The sequence below is a fragment of the Pristiophorus japonicus genome, chromosome 8 (genome assembly GCF_044704955.1).
Source record: "Pristiophorus japonicus isolate sPriJap1 chromosome 8, sPriJap1.hap1, whole genome shotgun sequence".
Classification (NCBI taxonomy): Eukaryota; Metazoa; Chordata; class Chondrichthyes; family Pristiophoridae; genus Pristiophorus; species Pristiophorus japonicus.
In genome coordinates this window covers 89,304,459-89,320,175 of record NC_091984.1, presented here as the reverse complement: position 1 = coordinate 89,320,175, position 15,717 = coordinate 89,304,459, and the positions used below count along the sequence as shown (strand labels likewise).

Sequence of the window (15,717 nt, the reverse complement as noted above, 5' to 3'; positions counted from 1 at the left end):
AACGGGTATGATGTAATTGGCATCACGAAGACATGGCTCCAGGGTGACCAAGGCTGGGAACTCAACATCCAGGGGTATTTAACATTTAGGAAGGATAGACAAAAAGGAAAAGGAGGTTGGGTGGCATTGCTGGTTAAAAAGGAAATTAATGCAATAGTAAGAAAGTACATTAGCTTGGATGATGTGGAATCGGTATGGGTGGAGCTGCGGAATACCAAGGGGCAGAAAACGCTAGTGGGAGTTGTGTACAGTCCACCAAACAGTAGTAGTAAGGTTGGGGACAGCATCAAACAAGAAATAAGGGATGCATGCAATAAAGGTTCAGCAGTTAACATGGGTTACTTTAATCTGCATATTGATTGGGCTAACCAAATTGGTAGCAATACGGTGAAGGAGGATTTCCTGGAGTGTATTAGGGATGGTTTTCTCGACTAATATGTCGAGGAACCAACCAGGGAGCTGGCCATCCTAGACTGGGTGATGTGTAATGAGAAAGGACTAATTAGCAATCTTGTTGTGCGAGACCCCTTGGGGAAGAGTGACCATAACATGATAGAATTCTTTATTAGGATGGAGAGTGACACAGTTACCGTAATTCAGAAACTAGGGTCCTGAACTTAAGGAAAGATAACTTCGATGGTTTGAGGCGTGAATTGGCTCGAGTAGACTGGCAAATGATACTTAAAGGGATGACGGTGGATAGGCAATGGCAAACATTTAAAGATCACATGGATGAACTTCAGCAATTGTACATCCCTGTCTGGAGTAAAAATAAAACAGGGAAGGTGACTCAACTGTGGCTAACAAGGGAAATTAAGGATAGTGTTAAATCCAAGTAAGAGGCATATAAATTGGCCAGAAAAAGCAGCAAACCTGAGGACTGGGAGAAATTTAGAATTCAGCAGAGGAGGACAAAAGGTTTAATTAAGAAGGGGAAAATAGAGTACGAGAAGAAGCTTGAAGGGAACATAAAAATTGACTGCAAAAGCTTCTATAGATATGTGAAGAGAAAAAGATTAGTGAAGGTCCCTTGCAGTCGGATTCAGGTGAATTTATAATGGGGAACAAAGAAATGGCAGACCAATTGAACAAATACTTTGGTTCTGTCTTCACGAAGGAAGACACAAATAACCTTCCGAAAGTATTAGGGGACCGAGGGTCTAGTTAGAAGGAGGAATTGAAGGATATCCTTATTAGGCGGGAAATTGTGTTAGGGAAATTGATGGAATTGAAGGCCGATAAATCCCCAGGGCCTGATAGTCTGCATCCCAGAGTACTTAAGGAAGTGGCCCTAGAAATAGTGGATGCATTGGTGATCAATTTCCAACAGTCTATCGATTCTGGATCAGTTCCTATGGACTGGAGAGTAGCTAATGTAACACCACTTTTTTAAAAAGGAGGGAGAGAGAAAGCGGGTAATCATAGACCGGTTAGCCTGACATCAGTGGTGGGGAAAATGTTGGAATCAATTATTAAGGATGAAATAGCAGAGCATTTGGAAAGCAGTGACAGGATCGGTCCAATTCAGCATGGATTTATGAAGGGGAAATCATGCTTGACAAATCTTCTGGAATGTTTTGAGGATGTAACTAGTAGAGTGGACAAGGGAGAACCAGTGGATGTGGTGTATTTAGACATTCAAAAGGGTTTTGACAAGTTCCCATACAAGAGATTGGTGTGCAAAATCAAAGCACATGGTATTGGGGGTAATATACTGATGTGAATAGAGAACTGGTTGGCAGACAGGAAGCAGAGAGTAGGGATAAACGGGTCCTTTTCAGAACGGCAGGCAGTGACTAGTGGAGTGCCGCAGGGCTCAGTGCTGGGACCCCAGCTCTTTACAATATACATCAATGATTTGGATGAAGGAATTGAATGTAATATCTCTAAGTTTGCAGATGACACTAAACTGGGTGGCGGTGTGAGCTGTGAGGGGAACGCTAAGAAGCTGCAGGGTGAACTTAGACAGGTTAGGTGAGTGGGCAAATGCATGGTAGATGCAGTATAATGTGGATAAATGTGAGGTTATCCACTTTGGGGGAAAAAACGTGAAAACAGTATATTATCTGAATGGTGGCAGATTAGGAAAAGGGGAGGTGCAACAAGACCTGGGTGTCATGGTTCATTAGTCATTGAAAGTTGGCATACAGGTGCAGCAGGCAGTAAAGAAGGCAAATGGTATGTTGGCCTTCATAGCTAGGGGATTTGAGTATAGGAGTAGGGAGGTCTTACTGCAGTTGTACAGAGCCTTGGTGAGGCCTCACCTGGAATATTGTGTTCCGTGTTGGTCTCCTAATCTGAGGAAGGACGTTCTTGCTATTGAGGGAGTGCAGAGAAGGTTCACCAGACTGATTCCCGGGATAGCCGGACTGGCATATGAGGAGAGACTGGATCAACTGGGCCTTTTTCTATTGGAGTTTAGAAGGATGAGAGGGGATCCCATAGAAACATACAAGGTTCTGACGGGATGGGACAGGTTAGATGCGGGTAGATTGTTCCCAATGTTGGGGAAGTCCAGAATCAGGGGACACAGTCTAAGGATAAGGGGTAAGCCATTTAGGACTGAGATGAGGAGAAGCTTCTTCACTCAGAGAGTTGTTAACCTGTGGAATTCCCTGCCGCAGAGAGTTGTTAATGCCAGTTCATTGGATATATTCAAGAGGGAGTTAGATATGGCTCTTACGGTTAAAGGGATCGAGGGGTATGGAGAGAAAGCAGGAAAGGGGTACTGAGGTGAATGATCAGCCATGATCTTATCGAATGGTTGTGCAGGGTTGAAGAGCCGATTGGCCTATTCCTGCACCTATTTTCTATGTTTCTATGTAAGTCAGAATAATGGGCACAGTTGTGCAGATGCCCTGGTTTTTGTTCCTTTCCCTTGTAAATAGTTTTGTTGCCTCATTGTTATTCAGTGCCCTGCAACACAATGTTGTATATTGTATGGTTTTCTTTAGGTGGGGGGAGTTTTTGTTACTTTGTTGCAGTAAAAGTTATGATTCATCCTTTGCCATTGGTATCTTGTGCATCGTTCCAACGTTCACCGGAGATGTGCCTTTCTGAGGGCACATAGCATGTCCAGTATTAGCTCCATCCCTCAGTTTCCTCCATTTAGGAGATCCGGTCCATTATGAGGTGGCGACGTGCGACTCCAGCAGCATCTCCATGCTGCCTCCACCGTGGATGGTGTGGCTATTCAATGGGGGCCTCGCCAGGCTCCTCTTTGTCGTCGTCCTCCTCCTGAGGTGGGCCTGCAATCCCCACTGGCAATGTCTGGCCCCTCATGATGGCCAAGTTGTGCAACTTGCAGCACACCACAATGACTTCAGATACCTGTTGAGGAGAGTATTGAAGGCTGCCTCCAGAGCAGTCCAGGCATTGGTCTGCCTATAGGAGATAGCATATCTCTGTCAATAGTTCCTTATGGAAGAAAAGCCTTCTCATACACTGCTCCTCAGAGAGCTGGAGATATCAGCATTGGTGCCTGTAATCCCGTTGGGGTAAGCCCTTCTCCCAGACATCTTCGGCCTCTCCTCATCCGTGGCCTGACATCGCAAAGAGCCCTTGTTGTATCCTAACGCCGCCTACCAATAGCATGGAGGATGAAATGCTGGCGAACTAGTAATGCCTCCATTAAATTCTTTCAGTGAAAATGTAAGGACACTGTAATGACAGATAAAAGTACCACTTTCAAGACAGTGCTTCACGCAGTGTGCTGTGTGCAAACATTGCGGTCAATGTGGCCTGCGATGTAGGAGCCTCCTCCCTCAAATTACAAATGTTGCAAATACCACCTACTAGACCGTGGGATCGTCTGGTTTTTCAGGCATTCCTGGGGCACCCGTATAATTAAGCGTTAAGGCCTAGTTTTGCATCCGAAGCACTAGTGGAGCGTTGCACTACGACTGACGTCATGATCTCACTGAAACTAGGGGGCGGGATGGTAAGTTTTTGTGCTGCCGCAAACTCTGAGCCAAATGTGCCGACCAGGTGGTAAAAGCTGGATGCCCACTATTACGCCTAAAGACATCCATTACTGGGTCCTCCGGGGCGCTACCAGAAGTGCAATGGAGCGGAACATCCAGTCTATTGAGCGTCGACAAGATTGGGCTCGAGTGCCCCTGTGAATAGCCTCACATATCAAGAATGGTGAGGGCTGGGCACCTCGGGAATCGTTCCCCAGAAATAGCCAGTGTTTTCAGGGACAACATTGTATAAAAACAATAATCACGATCAATGGAAAGAAAATGAGACTTGACAAATCCGCGTTGGTGCTTTTTAAATTCTTATATCGGTGGAAAAACGTGCCATTTAATTATTGTAGATGCTTGCAGCATTCATATTTTCGAAGGCGCCCAGGTTTGCAGGCAAGCTGCAGGCAGCTGACCGTCTCCGTCAGTCAGCTGGCGAGGAGCCAGGCGGAAGCCCAGAGAAGGACCTGTTAAAGCAGCGAGCGGCGGAGCGCTGTGGAGCTGTGCAAGTCTAGTGTTGGGGCCGGGAGACTTCGGTCTCATATTACGTCCGCCCTTTTCCCTCTCCCTTTTACAAGAAACACAACCTAGTCCCTCTTTTTTTTTAAAGAGTTCTTTGCACAAGGTCATGACTAGCTCTTCCCCCCTGTGTCTGTAAATGAGTTTTTTGGTGACCTTTTTTGGTGCCCCATGAGCCTTCTTGGAAACTATCGCAAGAAGACCAATTATGACGGTTACGAATCTTTGCATCTGGTGGCCGGGGATTTGGACAGCAGGCTGCGAGCAGGCGGTGCCGTGCAGGCGGTGAGCCCAGCCCCGGCCCCGGCCCCGGCCCCAGCAACAACTCCAGCAGCGAGCGGCCCGGTTCCGCAGCCAGCCCGCTGCAGCACCATGGACAGGTCAGGTAAATGGCTGTCACTACTCCAGGCCATGTGCCATTTTGTAATGCATGTGAATATAATTTCCCAGTGTCAGGAAATGCACCCATTTGAACCCTTATGCTTTGAAAGCCCCTTTGTAACGTGCCACATATCCACTTAATCTGTTTCTCGTGCATTTCTTAAAATGAATGCAGTCAACCGTGCTTTTCTTTAGCTCCTGCACGGATACAATGTCGCCCTGTAATATTCTACAATCGCGACTCGCTGAAATGCCAACGGTATTTTTAGTTGCCTTGCATTTGTGTGTTTGGAGCAGAATAGAAGTAATTTGAAAGTATTTTGTGTTTAATATATCTTTCTATAGATTCTGCTACATTCGTGCATCGATTTAGTGTCCTATATTTGTAACAAAAGCGATAGTTTAGTTAAAATGGTCGATAAATATATGGCTCGTGCTTTTTTCAGTCTTTAAATTCCGACCAGAATATGATCACCAAATTCTTACAGAAAACGTTTGGAGGAGGGGCACTGCAATATATTGACAAGTGAATTCGGTGCATTCGGCAGTATGGCGTCCTTCTGTTACAAATGATGATCACCGTTAGATCCATACTTTCCTGCATGGTCTGTTTCGGGTTCTCGTGTAGCATGCTGTTTTACTTGTAGCTGTGGAGGTGATTTTTTTTTAATGGTCACTGTGAAATCTTGCATTAATTTTTTTTTCCAAAATATATTTTATTCATAAAAAAAATCTGTACAGTACATTCAAAGGCATTTCAATACTTGCATTAATGAACTTGACCATCATTATGAACTGATTGAGAGTTAGTGTCGTAAAACGGTTTTGAGGAGCAAAATCTACACGGTAGAAATAATTTGCAACAATCCTTTGTCCCAGTTGAAAGCACATTCTGGTCCAGTTGATGTGCAATATACATATGCTTTACACGGTGACTGCTGGGAATAGCATGTGATTATTGTCAACTGATACCGCCTGACTTTTTTTTAACTCGAGTCCAGACACCAACCAATTGCAACATCTCTACCACTGCTGTTCAAGAGGTCTGCTAACAGTGCATAACCGTAATTGATAGAACGTTATTTGCATATTGAACCGTCTCAAATTGAAATTTAATTGGTTCCTATCTTGGTGTGAGCTTCAGTGTTTTATTTTCTGTCTACGATTTACTGCTTCCGATTTCTTAAATGATCCAATATGATTTTTGAAACTACAACCTTAATCGCTGATTGGTTTAATTTTTATGCATTTAATAAAACATTTAAGTTCCATTTTGTTGCATCTTTTAACTTTCCTTTCTTATTCCTAAACATCAAATATGCTGTGGTATATACTCGTCCTTCTCTGTACATCCTCACGGTTAACAGAGGCTTTAAAACCCAGTCTTGCTATCACCTAACCACTGCTTGTTTTATTTCATCTCTTGTACTATTTTCAATCTCCTCTTGGCTATGGCCCTTCACCTGTATTTCTGATTTTTGAAAAAAAATCAAGACTGCAAAGTACAGCTGACAAAACCTTGCTTATAAGTGTGTTTTAGTTGGTAGGGTTCAACATTCAATCATGTGAGTTATCTGATTTTTTTTTGCAGTGTCAGTGTACACGTGGGATCAAGCTACCCAAAGAGAGATAGAAAGAACTTGCATTTATACAGTGCCTTTCACGATCTCGGGTCACCCCACAGTGCTTTACAGTCAATGAAGTACTCTTGAAATATTGTAATGGAGGGAAACTTACCAAGGAATACAAATGTGGTAAATCTGAAAGACATGCTTACTTGATCAGGGCTGTCCAAACGGTGCTCCTACGGCCACATGTGACTCCTGTGCCCTGGAAAGCCAACTCTTGCAGCATGGTCAACTCCATCTTACTTGTGCTTGTATTTCTGATTTGATTTGTGAGGCCCATTTAAATTTTATGAGCCTGCTGATTAGGAAAGGGCTGTTTGCCTCTTTGATGGATAATACTGATCTGTTTGTATCTGAAGTTTCAGATAGTTGCAAAATAATGGGAATATGATTTAAATTTTCTATATCTTCCCCCGTTTCCTTAGTTTGCCCCTTTGCAGCCCATGAAGATAAAATGTTAGACACCCCTGTATTAAATAATGGGGGAGTACAATGCCATGTGCAGTTCCCTAGACTACCAGAAGTGGATACCACCACAAAAGTAGACAGTATAGATACATAGCAACAAACCATATCCAGAAAAAATAGACTGACAATGCCAATTGAAAGCAAAAAAGACAATCTTCCGACCTGACTCTCTGTTTCCTGCAACCACGAACAACTAAAAGGTGCACAAAACATGGCTGAAAGCAACTAAACATAATCGAGGATGCACAGAAAAAACAATAAGCAATTTATCCTATTTTCCATGTGCTGTCTTTAACATTGGTATGGGCTAGATGCAGCTGCATCTAAATAGTTCAAATGGCCAAGTTATAGATATTTGTGAATTAATCCAAATCCATTAAATTTGCCTTGTTTTGGATTTCAAATCTCATTTAGAGATTTTTTCCAACTTGGTGGCCAGTGATTAGTATTATTGCAAAGCATAACTTCACATGCTGTTCACGAATAGGACCAATTGCCGATTGTGCGAATGGTGAGCTATTTCAAAGCTGCAAGTAGTTCGGGTTTCTCCTTTTTTAGAGTTCACATCTGTGTGAGAGACTATCACTGGCACTAAAGGCAAGAATTTCCATTGGGATTGTCCACTTAACCGCTGAGTTTGAGTTTAATGCCCATATTTGATTATAAATGGAAACTAATGCCCAATTATCACCCATTTATCGCCGGCGTAACTTTCAGCATGCAATTAACGCTGAGAATTAGCTGAACCACCTGCCCATTTTAAAAAATAAAATCTGACGTCATCACTCATGCACCGCCCAGAAGACTGTTTTTATAATGGAAATTAACACCCAAATACTGCCCAGATTATCGCCGAGTACTACTTTCGGCATCTCGCCCATATACCGCCCAAATAATCGCTCACCCGAAAAGCTGCACTCACCTGACCTTAACCCAATGGTATGGATGCCATTTTGTAATTTGGAGGACTTTTCATAAAAGGCTGCTTCAAGTTGATGGTAACATTGAAGTAATTTGTGAGAGCTTTTGAGGTCGTTTTAAAATCTCTTGACAACCATTGTGGTGAATTTTGAGTTTCTATTGCGTTTTGTAGAGGACAATTTAATAATTTTGAAGACATAATAGGACATTTATAGTAATGGGGCCTGTAATTTCTCAGCCAGTATTGATGACTACTCGCATGCTGCAGACTAGAGATGGGAGAAGGTTTATTGAAGAGCATTATGTGCCCAAACAGGTGGCAGACTGCTGAAGGAGAACAGGGTTTAAAAAAAAAAATACAAATGGTAAGAAATGGTTAAAGAAACAGTGAAAGTGAGAAAAAAAACTTTAAAAATTGAGCCAAGAGTAACATTTACTCCATTTATAAAGTTTTCTAAAAAGGGTTGACGGCCATACCAAGAAATGTCTAATCTCCATTTGTTACTGGAATGACTGGCTATTGATCCTTTTCAAATGTATTTTTTTTTTCCAAAAATGCTCCACACCTTTGTAAAAATATTCTTGCATTGGCTGTGAAATAATTTAAATAGATGGTGTTTACAATAATTGACAAGTTTTTGAAACAGTTTAGATAATCTTTGTTAGCTTGTTTCAGTTGAAATTTGACTGTCGAAATCACTTTCAATAAACTCTCCTCAACGAATCTTAATTTCGACGCCAGTAATAGCGCAAGTTTATTCACACTCCCAATAGCCCAGTGTAGAACAAAGCCATAGAGATCTTAAGATTCCAGGTTTGATTCCCAAACTATGCTCAGTTAGGTGATCTCAAATGGGACAGCAGTTGTGGTGCTGCAACTGGCCTCAGAACCCTCAGTCCAAGGGGCTCAATTTTCCCCTAGCCCGAGTTGCGCCACTTCGTTACATCAGGAGATGCTCCAGAAAAAAACTTCGTACTTTCGCCGCTGTTTGGCCTCTAGGCTGCAACCGCGTGGCCAGTCGCCTCAGTGTGAAGCCTACTGTCTGCGCTGGAAAATTGTGCTGGGATGTCTGCGCATGCGCAGTTGGAAAAAAGTGATGTTCCTGATGTCTCTGAAGTGGCTGTGCATGCGCAGTAGTGCTGCCTTCCTGGTCTGCTGCGGTGAGTACCCTTCCTGGTTGGTTTATATAATACATGTTGGTTTAGTTTGTAGAGTGTTACATAGTTTGAGTTCCTTTTTTTTCCCCAACTGGGCTCCGATGTCTCGGTTGCACTGGAATCCCAACCTTTTGAGTGGTCTCTTGTTAAGCTACATATGTTTTTCCCTACACATTTTGCTTGATGTATAATCCCATGGTTTCCCTTTATGTGGTGGACTGTTCAATCTTGTTCTTTTTGTAGTTATGTTGTAACCTTCTGTCTTCAGCCTCCTAGTCTGCTCCCCTGCTCCTAGCCCTGGCCGAAGGGCTTGCCAGTGCGTTCTCCTGCCACTAGCCCAGGCCGAGTGGTCTCCTCCCTCCCGGTCAAAGGCTTCCCCCACCTCTCTTACCTTTCCTGCTGCTGCTGTCCAGGCATCTGCTGCACTTGCCTGCGCCAATTTCCTTACCTGTGCCAATTTTCTTACCTGTCCGCAAGGGTTTTCTCGAGTGGCCACATATACTGGAGTAACTATTAGCTGGCCAACGTTGCCTAAATGGTCAGAATTGGCGTAGATGGCTGGTAATGCCCCCTTTTGAGAAAAAAAACTTACCTATAAAAGACGTAACTAAGTCAGTTACGCTGGTGCAAATTGTTTGAGGAAATTGGGGATTTTTAAGTTAATCCAGAAAAAGCAGCCTACTCCAAAAAAATCCAGTGCAAATACTGGGGAAAATTGAGCCCCCAAGGAGAGGAACCCCCCCTCCCCCCAGAGTTCTCCTTCCTGACTGCTGTTTAGTGACTGATACTGCAAAGTCTGCATGTGAATGTCTGGTGAGAACAAGATTGGGTTTCAGTGTAATGAATTCTGGTCAGATACCAGAGGGCTTCTTGACACTTGATGAATTGATCCTCCTACATGATTCAGCACATTGAGAAGGGAAGCGAATAAAATTGCATAAATTGTTGCTAGTAATGCCTCCCACACTTCTGGTTTGAGCCACAGTTTAGACACTGGGACATCTACTTTTTAAATTTTCTATAAACCAGCCTTTTTAAAAAAAAAAAAAAAAAAAAAAAATTTTTTTTCACTAATCCATTGTTTTCTTTTATGCTCCCATTCCTGGCATATTGGCTCTTTTATGGGATGAGGAGCATTGAATTGAAGAACTGTTTTTTTTGGGGGGGGCGGCGGTGGTGGTTACTCCTGAACTTATGGACTAGCTGGGCAGGTGCCTAGGGTTTGAGCTGCTGATCTCTAGATTTTATTCATTGATGCATTTTGTACTTGGGTTGGCAGGCTTTAGTGCCAACTTTTATGGCAGACCCTATTCCTTTGTTGAAGATGGCTTAATTGATGTCCAGTTTGCTTTATGAATGTACTTTAATCAATATGGGCGAGAAATTCATCTACTTACCGCCACTCCATAGCGCCATAAAATGGCTACTGCCTCTCTTTCGCCAGCTGGTGCTGGTGCCGGGTCCCGCAGCTGCGGCCATTTTCCTCCCTTGCTTTCCATTGCTGGTAACTGGCAGTGCCCTGGAGAAAAAGTGGCGGCGTGGTGACATCAATTGGCCAACGTAACGTCACCATTCCAGGAAAAGAGCAAAAAAAGTTACTTTCAAGAATTAAAACTTTAAAAAGAAACAAACAATCAACTGAAATTGGGAATTTCCTTTCACCAAGTCATCTTCAATGTAAATGGCATTTTCATAACTTTATTAGCTCTCCAAAAACCAAATGCTCTTAGGCTTGAGGGTAGGGTGGCTCATATTCCCAGTTCTGCTATGTAATCAGATGCTGACCCATTCAGTGTGGTCCAGATGATTCTCTGGGCTAGACTTTCGCATTCTTATCGTCCAATTACCGCCCGATTTAGTGCCCGTTTTAACGTTTTCATTGCTTTAGCGCCCGATTTTAGATCGACGTGAGAACTTGCGTCCGTACATCGCCTGATTACCACCGGCGGTATTTTCGGAGTCAAATGATCGCCGGCAGTAAATCCAGCTGCCCACCCCAGTAGATGCCATCTATTTTCCCTCCTGGATGTTGTGCATCACCCTTTTACCGCCCACAAGACCACCCGATGCTATTTTCAGATTTAAAAAAAATCGTCCAGAATACCGCCCGCTATCAATATCGCTATGAAAAGGGTGCACTTAATTGCCCTTGAACTCAGCGATGTGGATACCATTTTGTAACCGGAGCTAAAACTGGATTAAATTGCAGGTTAAACTTATCGTTTTTTAGTGCATTTTATTGTTGTTTTACAGGAATACTTTTTAATTTCAGGGGTTTATAAAAATATCTGCTTTAATTTGAGGAGAGATTAATGAAATTTGATTTTTGAACAATTTACAGTAAATTTAAAAAGGTAGCCTGTAATATCTCAACCAATGCTGGCTACTAATTACATGCTCGAGTTCAGCTGGAAGGTTTATTGGGCACATAATGCTCTTCAATCAAAGAAGTGGCAGACTGCTGAGGAGGAGGAGACCTTACCCACAACGCATTTACAGGATAAGCGATCATACCTGGAGTTTTCCAAGAACACGTGTTAGAAGGCTTCCGAAAGGAGGTTGTCAATGAGATATGTCAGCTCATTTTAAGGGAGGCCTACCAGCACCATCAGGACCGCTCTGTCCATTGAGGTTAAGAAAACTGCAGCACTTTCATTCTATGTATACGGCTCATTTCAGGCATCAGCTGGCGACATATGCTGTATCTCTCAACACGCCACACATTGCTGCATTCGACAGGTGACCGAAGTGCTTTAAGCACAAAGGTTTGACTTTATAAACTTCCCAATGACCAGGGAGGCACAGAGTGAAAGGGTTGTGGGATTCTCAAGAATAGCAAACTTCCCTAAGGTACAGGGTGCAACAGACTGTACGCATATCGCCCTGCGAACATCCTTCGAGGATGCAGAGGTGTTTCGTAACCGAAAGGGATTCCACTCCCTGAACGTGCAGCTCGTTGTCAACCACAATCAAATAATCATGGCAATAAATGACAATTTTTCAGGGAGCATTCATGATGTGCAAATCTTGTGTGAGAGCACTGTCTCCGACCTCTTTAAAAGTCAGCCAGAAGGTCAATGCTGGATGCTTGGTGATAAAAGATATGGTCTCGACACCTGGCTCTTGACCCCCCTCCGTAAGCCTCAGACAGGAGCCGAGCATCGCTACAATCAAAGCCATATAGCCACACGGAATATCGTCAAAGACAATTGGAGTGCTGAAGCAGTGCTTCAGATGCTTGGACCACTTTGGAGGCAACTTACAATACCACCCTGAGCAGGTCGCGGAGTTCATTGTGGTGTTGCATGTTGTCTGTCAGAAGGGGGCAGGAAATGCTACGGGACTGCAGGTCCACCTCAGGGCATAGTGGACGAGCCAGATAGAGAAGTGGAAGAGGAAGGTGAGGAGCAGGAGGTCGAGGAGGAGTCTGGCGATGAAACCATGATACCAGCCACCCCAACACCGCTGGAGAAGACCTGTGGCACTTGCGCAGCAGCAAGACTGTTATGTCAGCAGCTCATAAATGAATGCTTTGCTTGAATGGTTACGAATTCAGTTAAAATGTCCATTGTTTGTAACCCTTGCATTGATTGTTGACCTCTTATTTAGCAAAAGTGAGTGCGACATAGCACAAAAAATGTTTTCAATAAAAGTTATTTAAATTTTGAAAGGCTGAGTGTAAAGTAAATTAATAAATACATAAAATTTAAAAATTAACAAGATTTAAATAAGTAAACAATGCACTTTAAACACAACACCCCAAACAATAAACAATTTTTCATCATAAATAAACAACCACCCACTAACAGTTAACAAAACCGAATACATTTTTATATTAACAATAAACAACAACGCCCACCCACCATCCCCCGCAATCATTGACCAGAACATCCACGGAATCAGCGATTTGCTGCATCACAGCAATCCGAGTCGCTGTCTCCTTCGAATCATCATCATCGGCAGTCCCTCTAAAAGTGAGTTCTCGGGTGACTGAACAGTCCAATATGGGAATTTGTCTGTCCCACCTGTGACACAGATTGTCGTTGAAGGAAAGGGTGGGTGGGACTGGTTTGCCACATGCTCCTTCCGCTGCTTGCGCTTGTTTTCTGCATGCTCTCGGCGACGAAACTCGATGCTCAGTGCGCTCCCGGATGCACTTCCTCCACTTATGGCGGTCTTTGGCCAGGGACTCCTAGATGTCAGTTGCACTTTATCAAGGAGTCTTTGATGGTGTCCTTGAAATGTTTCCTCTGCCCACCTTGGGCTCGCTTGCCGTGTAGGAGTTCCGAGTAGTGCATTTGCTTTGGGAGTCTTGTGTCAGGCATGCGCGCATTGTGGCCTGCCCAACGGAGCTGGTCGAGTGTGGTCAGCGCTTCGATGCTGGGGATGTTGGCCTGTTCGAGGACACTAACTTTGGTGCATCTGACCTCCTAGGCGATTTGCAGGATCTTGCGGAGACATCGTTGGTGGTATTTCTCCAGCGATTTGAGGTATCTACTGTATTTGGTCTATGTCTAAGCCATACAGGAGGGAGGGTATCACTACAGCCCTGTAGACAAGGAGCTTGGTTGCAGATTTGAGGGCCTGATCTTCGCGCACACTCTTTTTCCTCGGGTGAATGGCGTGCTGATTGCACTGCGATCACAGTGCGTCAATTGCCTCAAGGATCTGTCGACCTATGTCAACACTCTCCGTAATCAGCGCAACCATGTCCATCTCTGCGCCTGCCTTTCTTGCAGCACGGATCTCATTCTGCAGCAGCCTCCTCTGATTACGCATGGGGACTACTACACTCTGCACTGCTGCACAATGCTTGGTCTGGCCACATCCTCGGAGCCGAAACCATGAAAAATGGATTCTGCTGAGGACGAGATGGTTGCAGACATGAGGGACCCTTCCATGGACTGCAGTACCTCCTCAAATTCGACTTCGTGCGGCGGGTCTTGATCAGGTTGCACTTGATCAAGTTCATCCTCCTGCTCCTCTGTAAACACTACGTGCTCCTCTTCAAAACAAGACGCAATAGGTAAGCAGAAGGGAGGGAGGGAGGGAGAGTGAAGGTTACGTTTTATAGCTTACATTGTGCATGAATATGAGGAGGCGCAACATTGCTGCATTATATTTCACCGAGCTACACGACATGAAACTAACATGTACATAATTTACTGAGTGCGTGGCATTCTCATTATATTTCATAATGGTACTAGCTGTACAGTATAATGTATGCATTATGCACATCCCGGGGATCATGCGTTACTCACGTAGCACTAGCACCAGCACCACCATGAGTGGCCAAGCAATCATGTGCCACAGTGAGGGCTGCGGCCCGCTCCTCCCAGATCGCTTAGTTCCTGCAGCTCTGCTGGCCCTCCCCCAGGGAGGTGATGTTCGCTTCGGTTGAAAGCAATTGTTTTTTTTCCTGAAAATATGACATAACCAGGGTTTAATATAATTGCACAAGTACTAGTAAGCACACCCAATGCTGTTCAACACTGTCCCATTAATGCATCGTCACCTTCCAAGTTATGCATGATGACCACATCTTATTAATTACAGCAAAACAATATAATATCGTTTAGAGCAACTCCAAATTTAGCGATATTAAGAAATGAACAGTATGGCACTTTCACATTTTAATTAAGGAATCATTGCATGATTAAATTTTATTAAAGTTTTTACTTATTCTTGCGAATGAAACAATGTCGTTCCAGCGCTTTCTGCACTGGACTGGCCCCTGACGGATCTGGGCGAACAAGGACACCACCTCAGCATATTCGTTGATATACTTGCGGGCTGGGCTTGCCATGACCATCTCGGGTCAATCGGTCCCAGCGCGCTTCCACCTCGTGGACTAGCGCAGCTTGGGGTTCCATCGAGAAATGTTTTGCCCTTTTTCCTCCCTCCCACGCTGGCCTTGGGCTCAACTTCCATCGCAACCGTTAAATCTTCTGCCCTTTTAGTTTTAGTTAGAATACTTGTCAAGCGTACACGTGCATGCGTGGGATGACTCCTGACCCCCCGCCCCCCCCCCCCCCCCGAAACGCGGGGGGAAAAATAAATTGCACATGCACAAAAAAAAATCGCACATGTGGGCTGGGGGGAGGGAAATCGCGCATGTGCACAAAGAGGGGGGAAAAAAATTTGCGCATGCGCAGTAAGGCCGGTTTGAATCAAGCCGGCCTTACACGAGGACTATGAACGCCCGCCAACACCGGGATAGATTATGGTGAAAATTAAGGCATTACATCTCGGCGATAAATCCATTTCTTCATACCGCCCGATTACTGCCAAGATACGGGTGGTAGCGGCGCAAAGTCTAGTTTGTTTTTCTTTTTCTGAAATGGGTAACAGTAGTTTTGTGAACAGTATAGTATTTTGGATATAGAATTATGAACCATATAGTACAGTAAAACCTGTACAAAAGGACAGCAGCAAAAACAGACACTTATTGACAGGCCCAAATAACTTGCATTATAGTAGTTGCAAGCTGCACCTTGAAATGACAGAAACTTGCAAATTACAAACTGCAGACAGCCTTCAATGCACCAAGTCCCTTTACACCTTAAAACACGGGACCCCCGAGGTAAGTGTGATGTGGCTGGGTGAAAGACACTGCTTTTGTGGAATGCGGTGGCCGAGGAACCAGTCTATCTCTGGGATTAAATACTTGCACG

General features: G+C 44.1%; 1 protein-coding gene across 4 annotated transcripts in view; it reads left to right on the top strand.

Annotated features, from left to right (window-relative positions):
- The window catches only part of dnajc6 (DnaJ (Hsp40) homolog, subfamily C, member 6), a 207,696-nt gene that overhangs the window by 32,797 nt on the left and 159,182 nt on the right, over window positions 1-15,717 (top strand). For 2 of the 4 annotated variants that reach the window (XM_070887018.1, XM_070887017.1), the window contains exon 1: window positions 4,438-4,872. The exons of 1 other annotated variant lie outside the window; for it this stretch is intronic. In XM_070887018.1, the coding sequence (XP_070743119.1) occupies window positions 4,659-4,872 (214 nt within the window). In that variant the 5' untranslated portion in view covers window positions 4,438-4,658. Of the gene's footprint in view, window positions 1-4,437; window positions 4,873-15,717 lie in introns of those variants that run through there. One more of the 4 variants, XM_070887020.1, reaches the window with a different exon arrangement.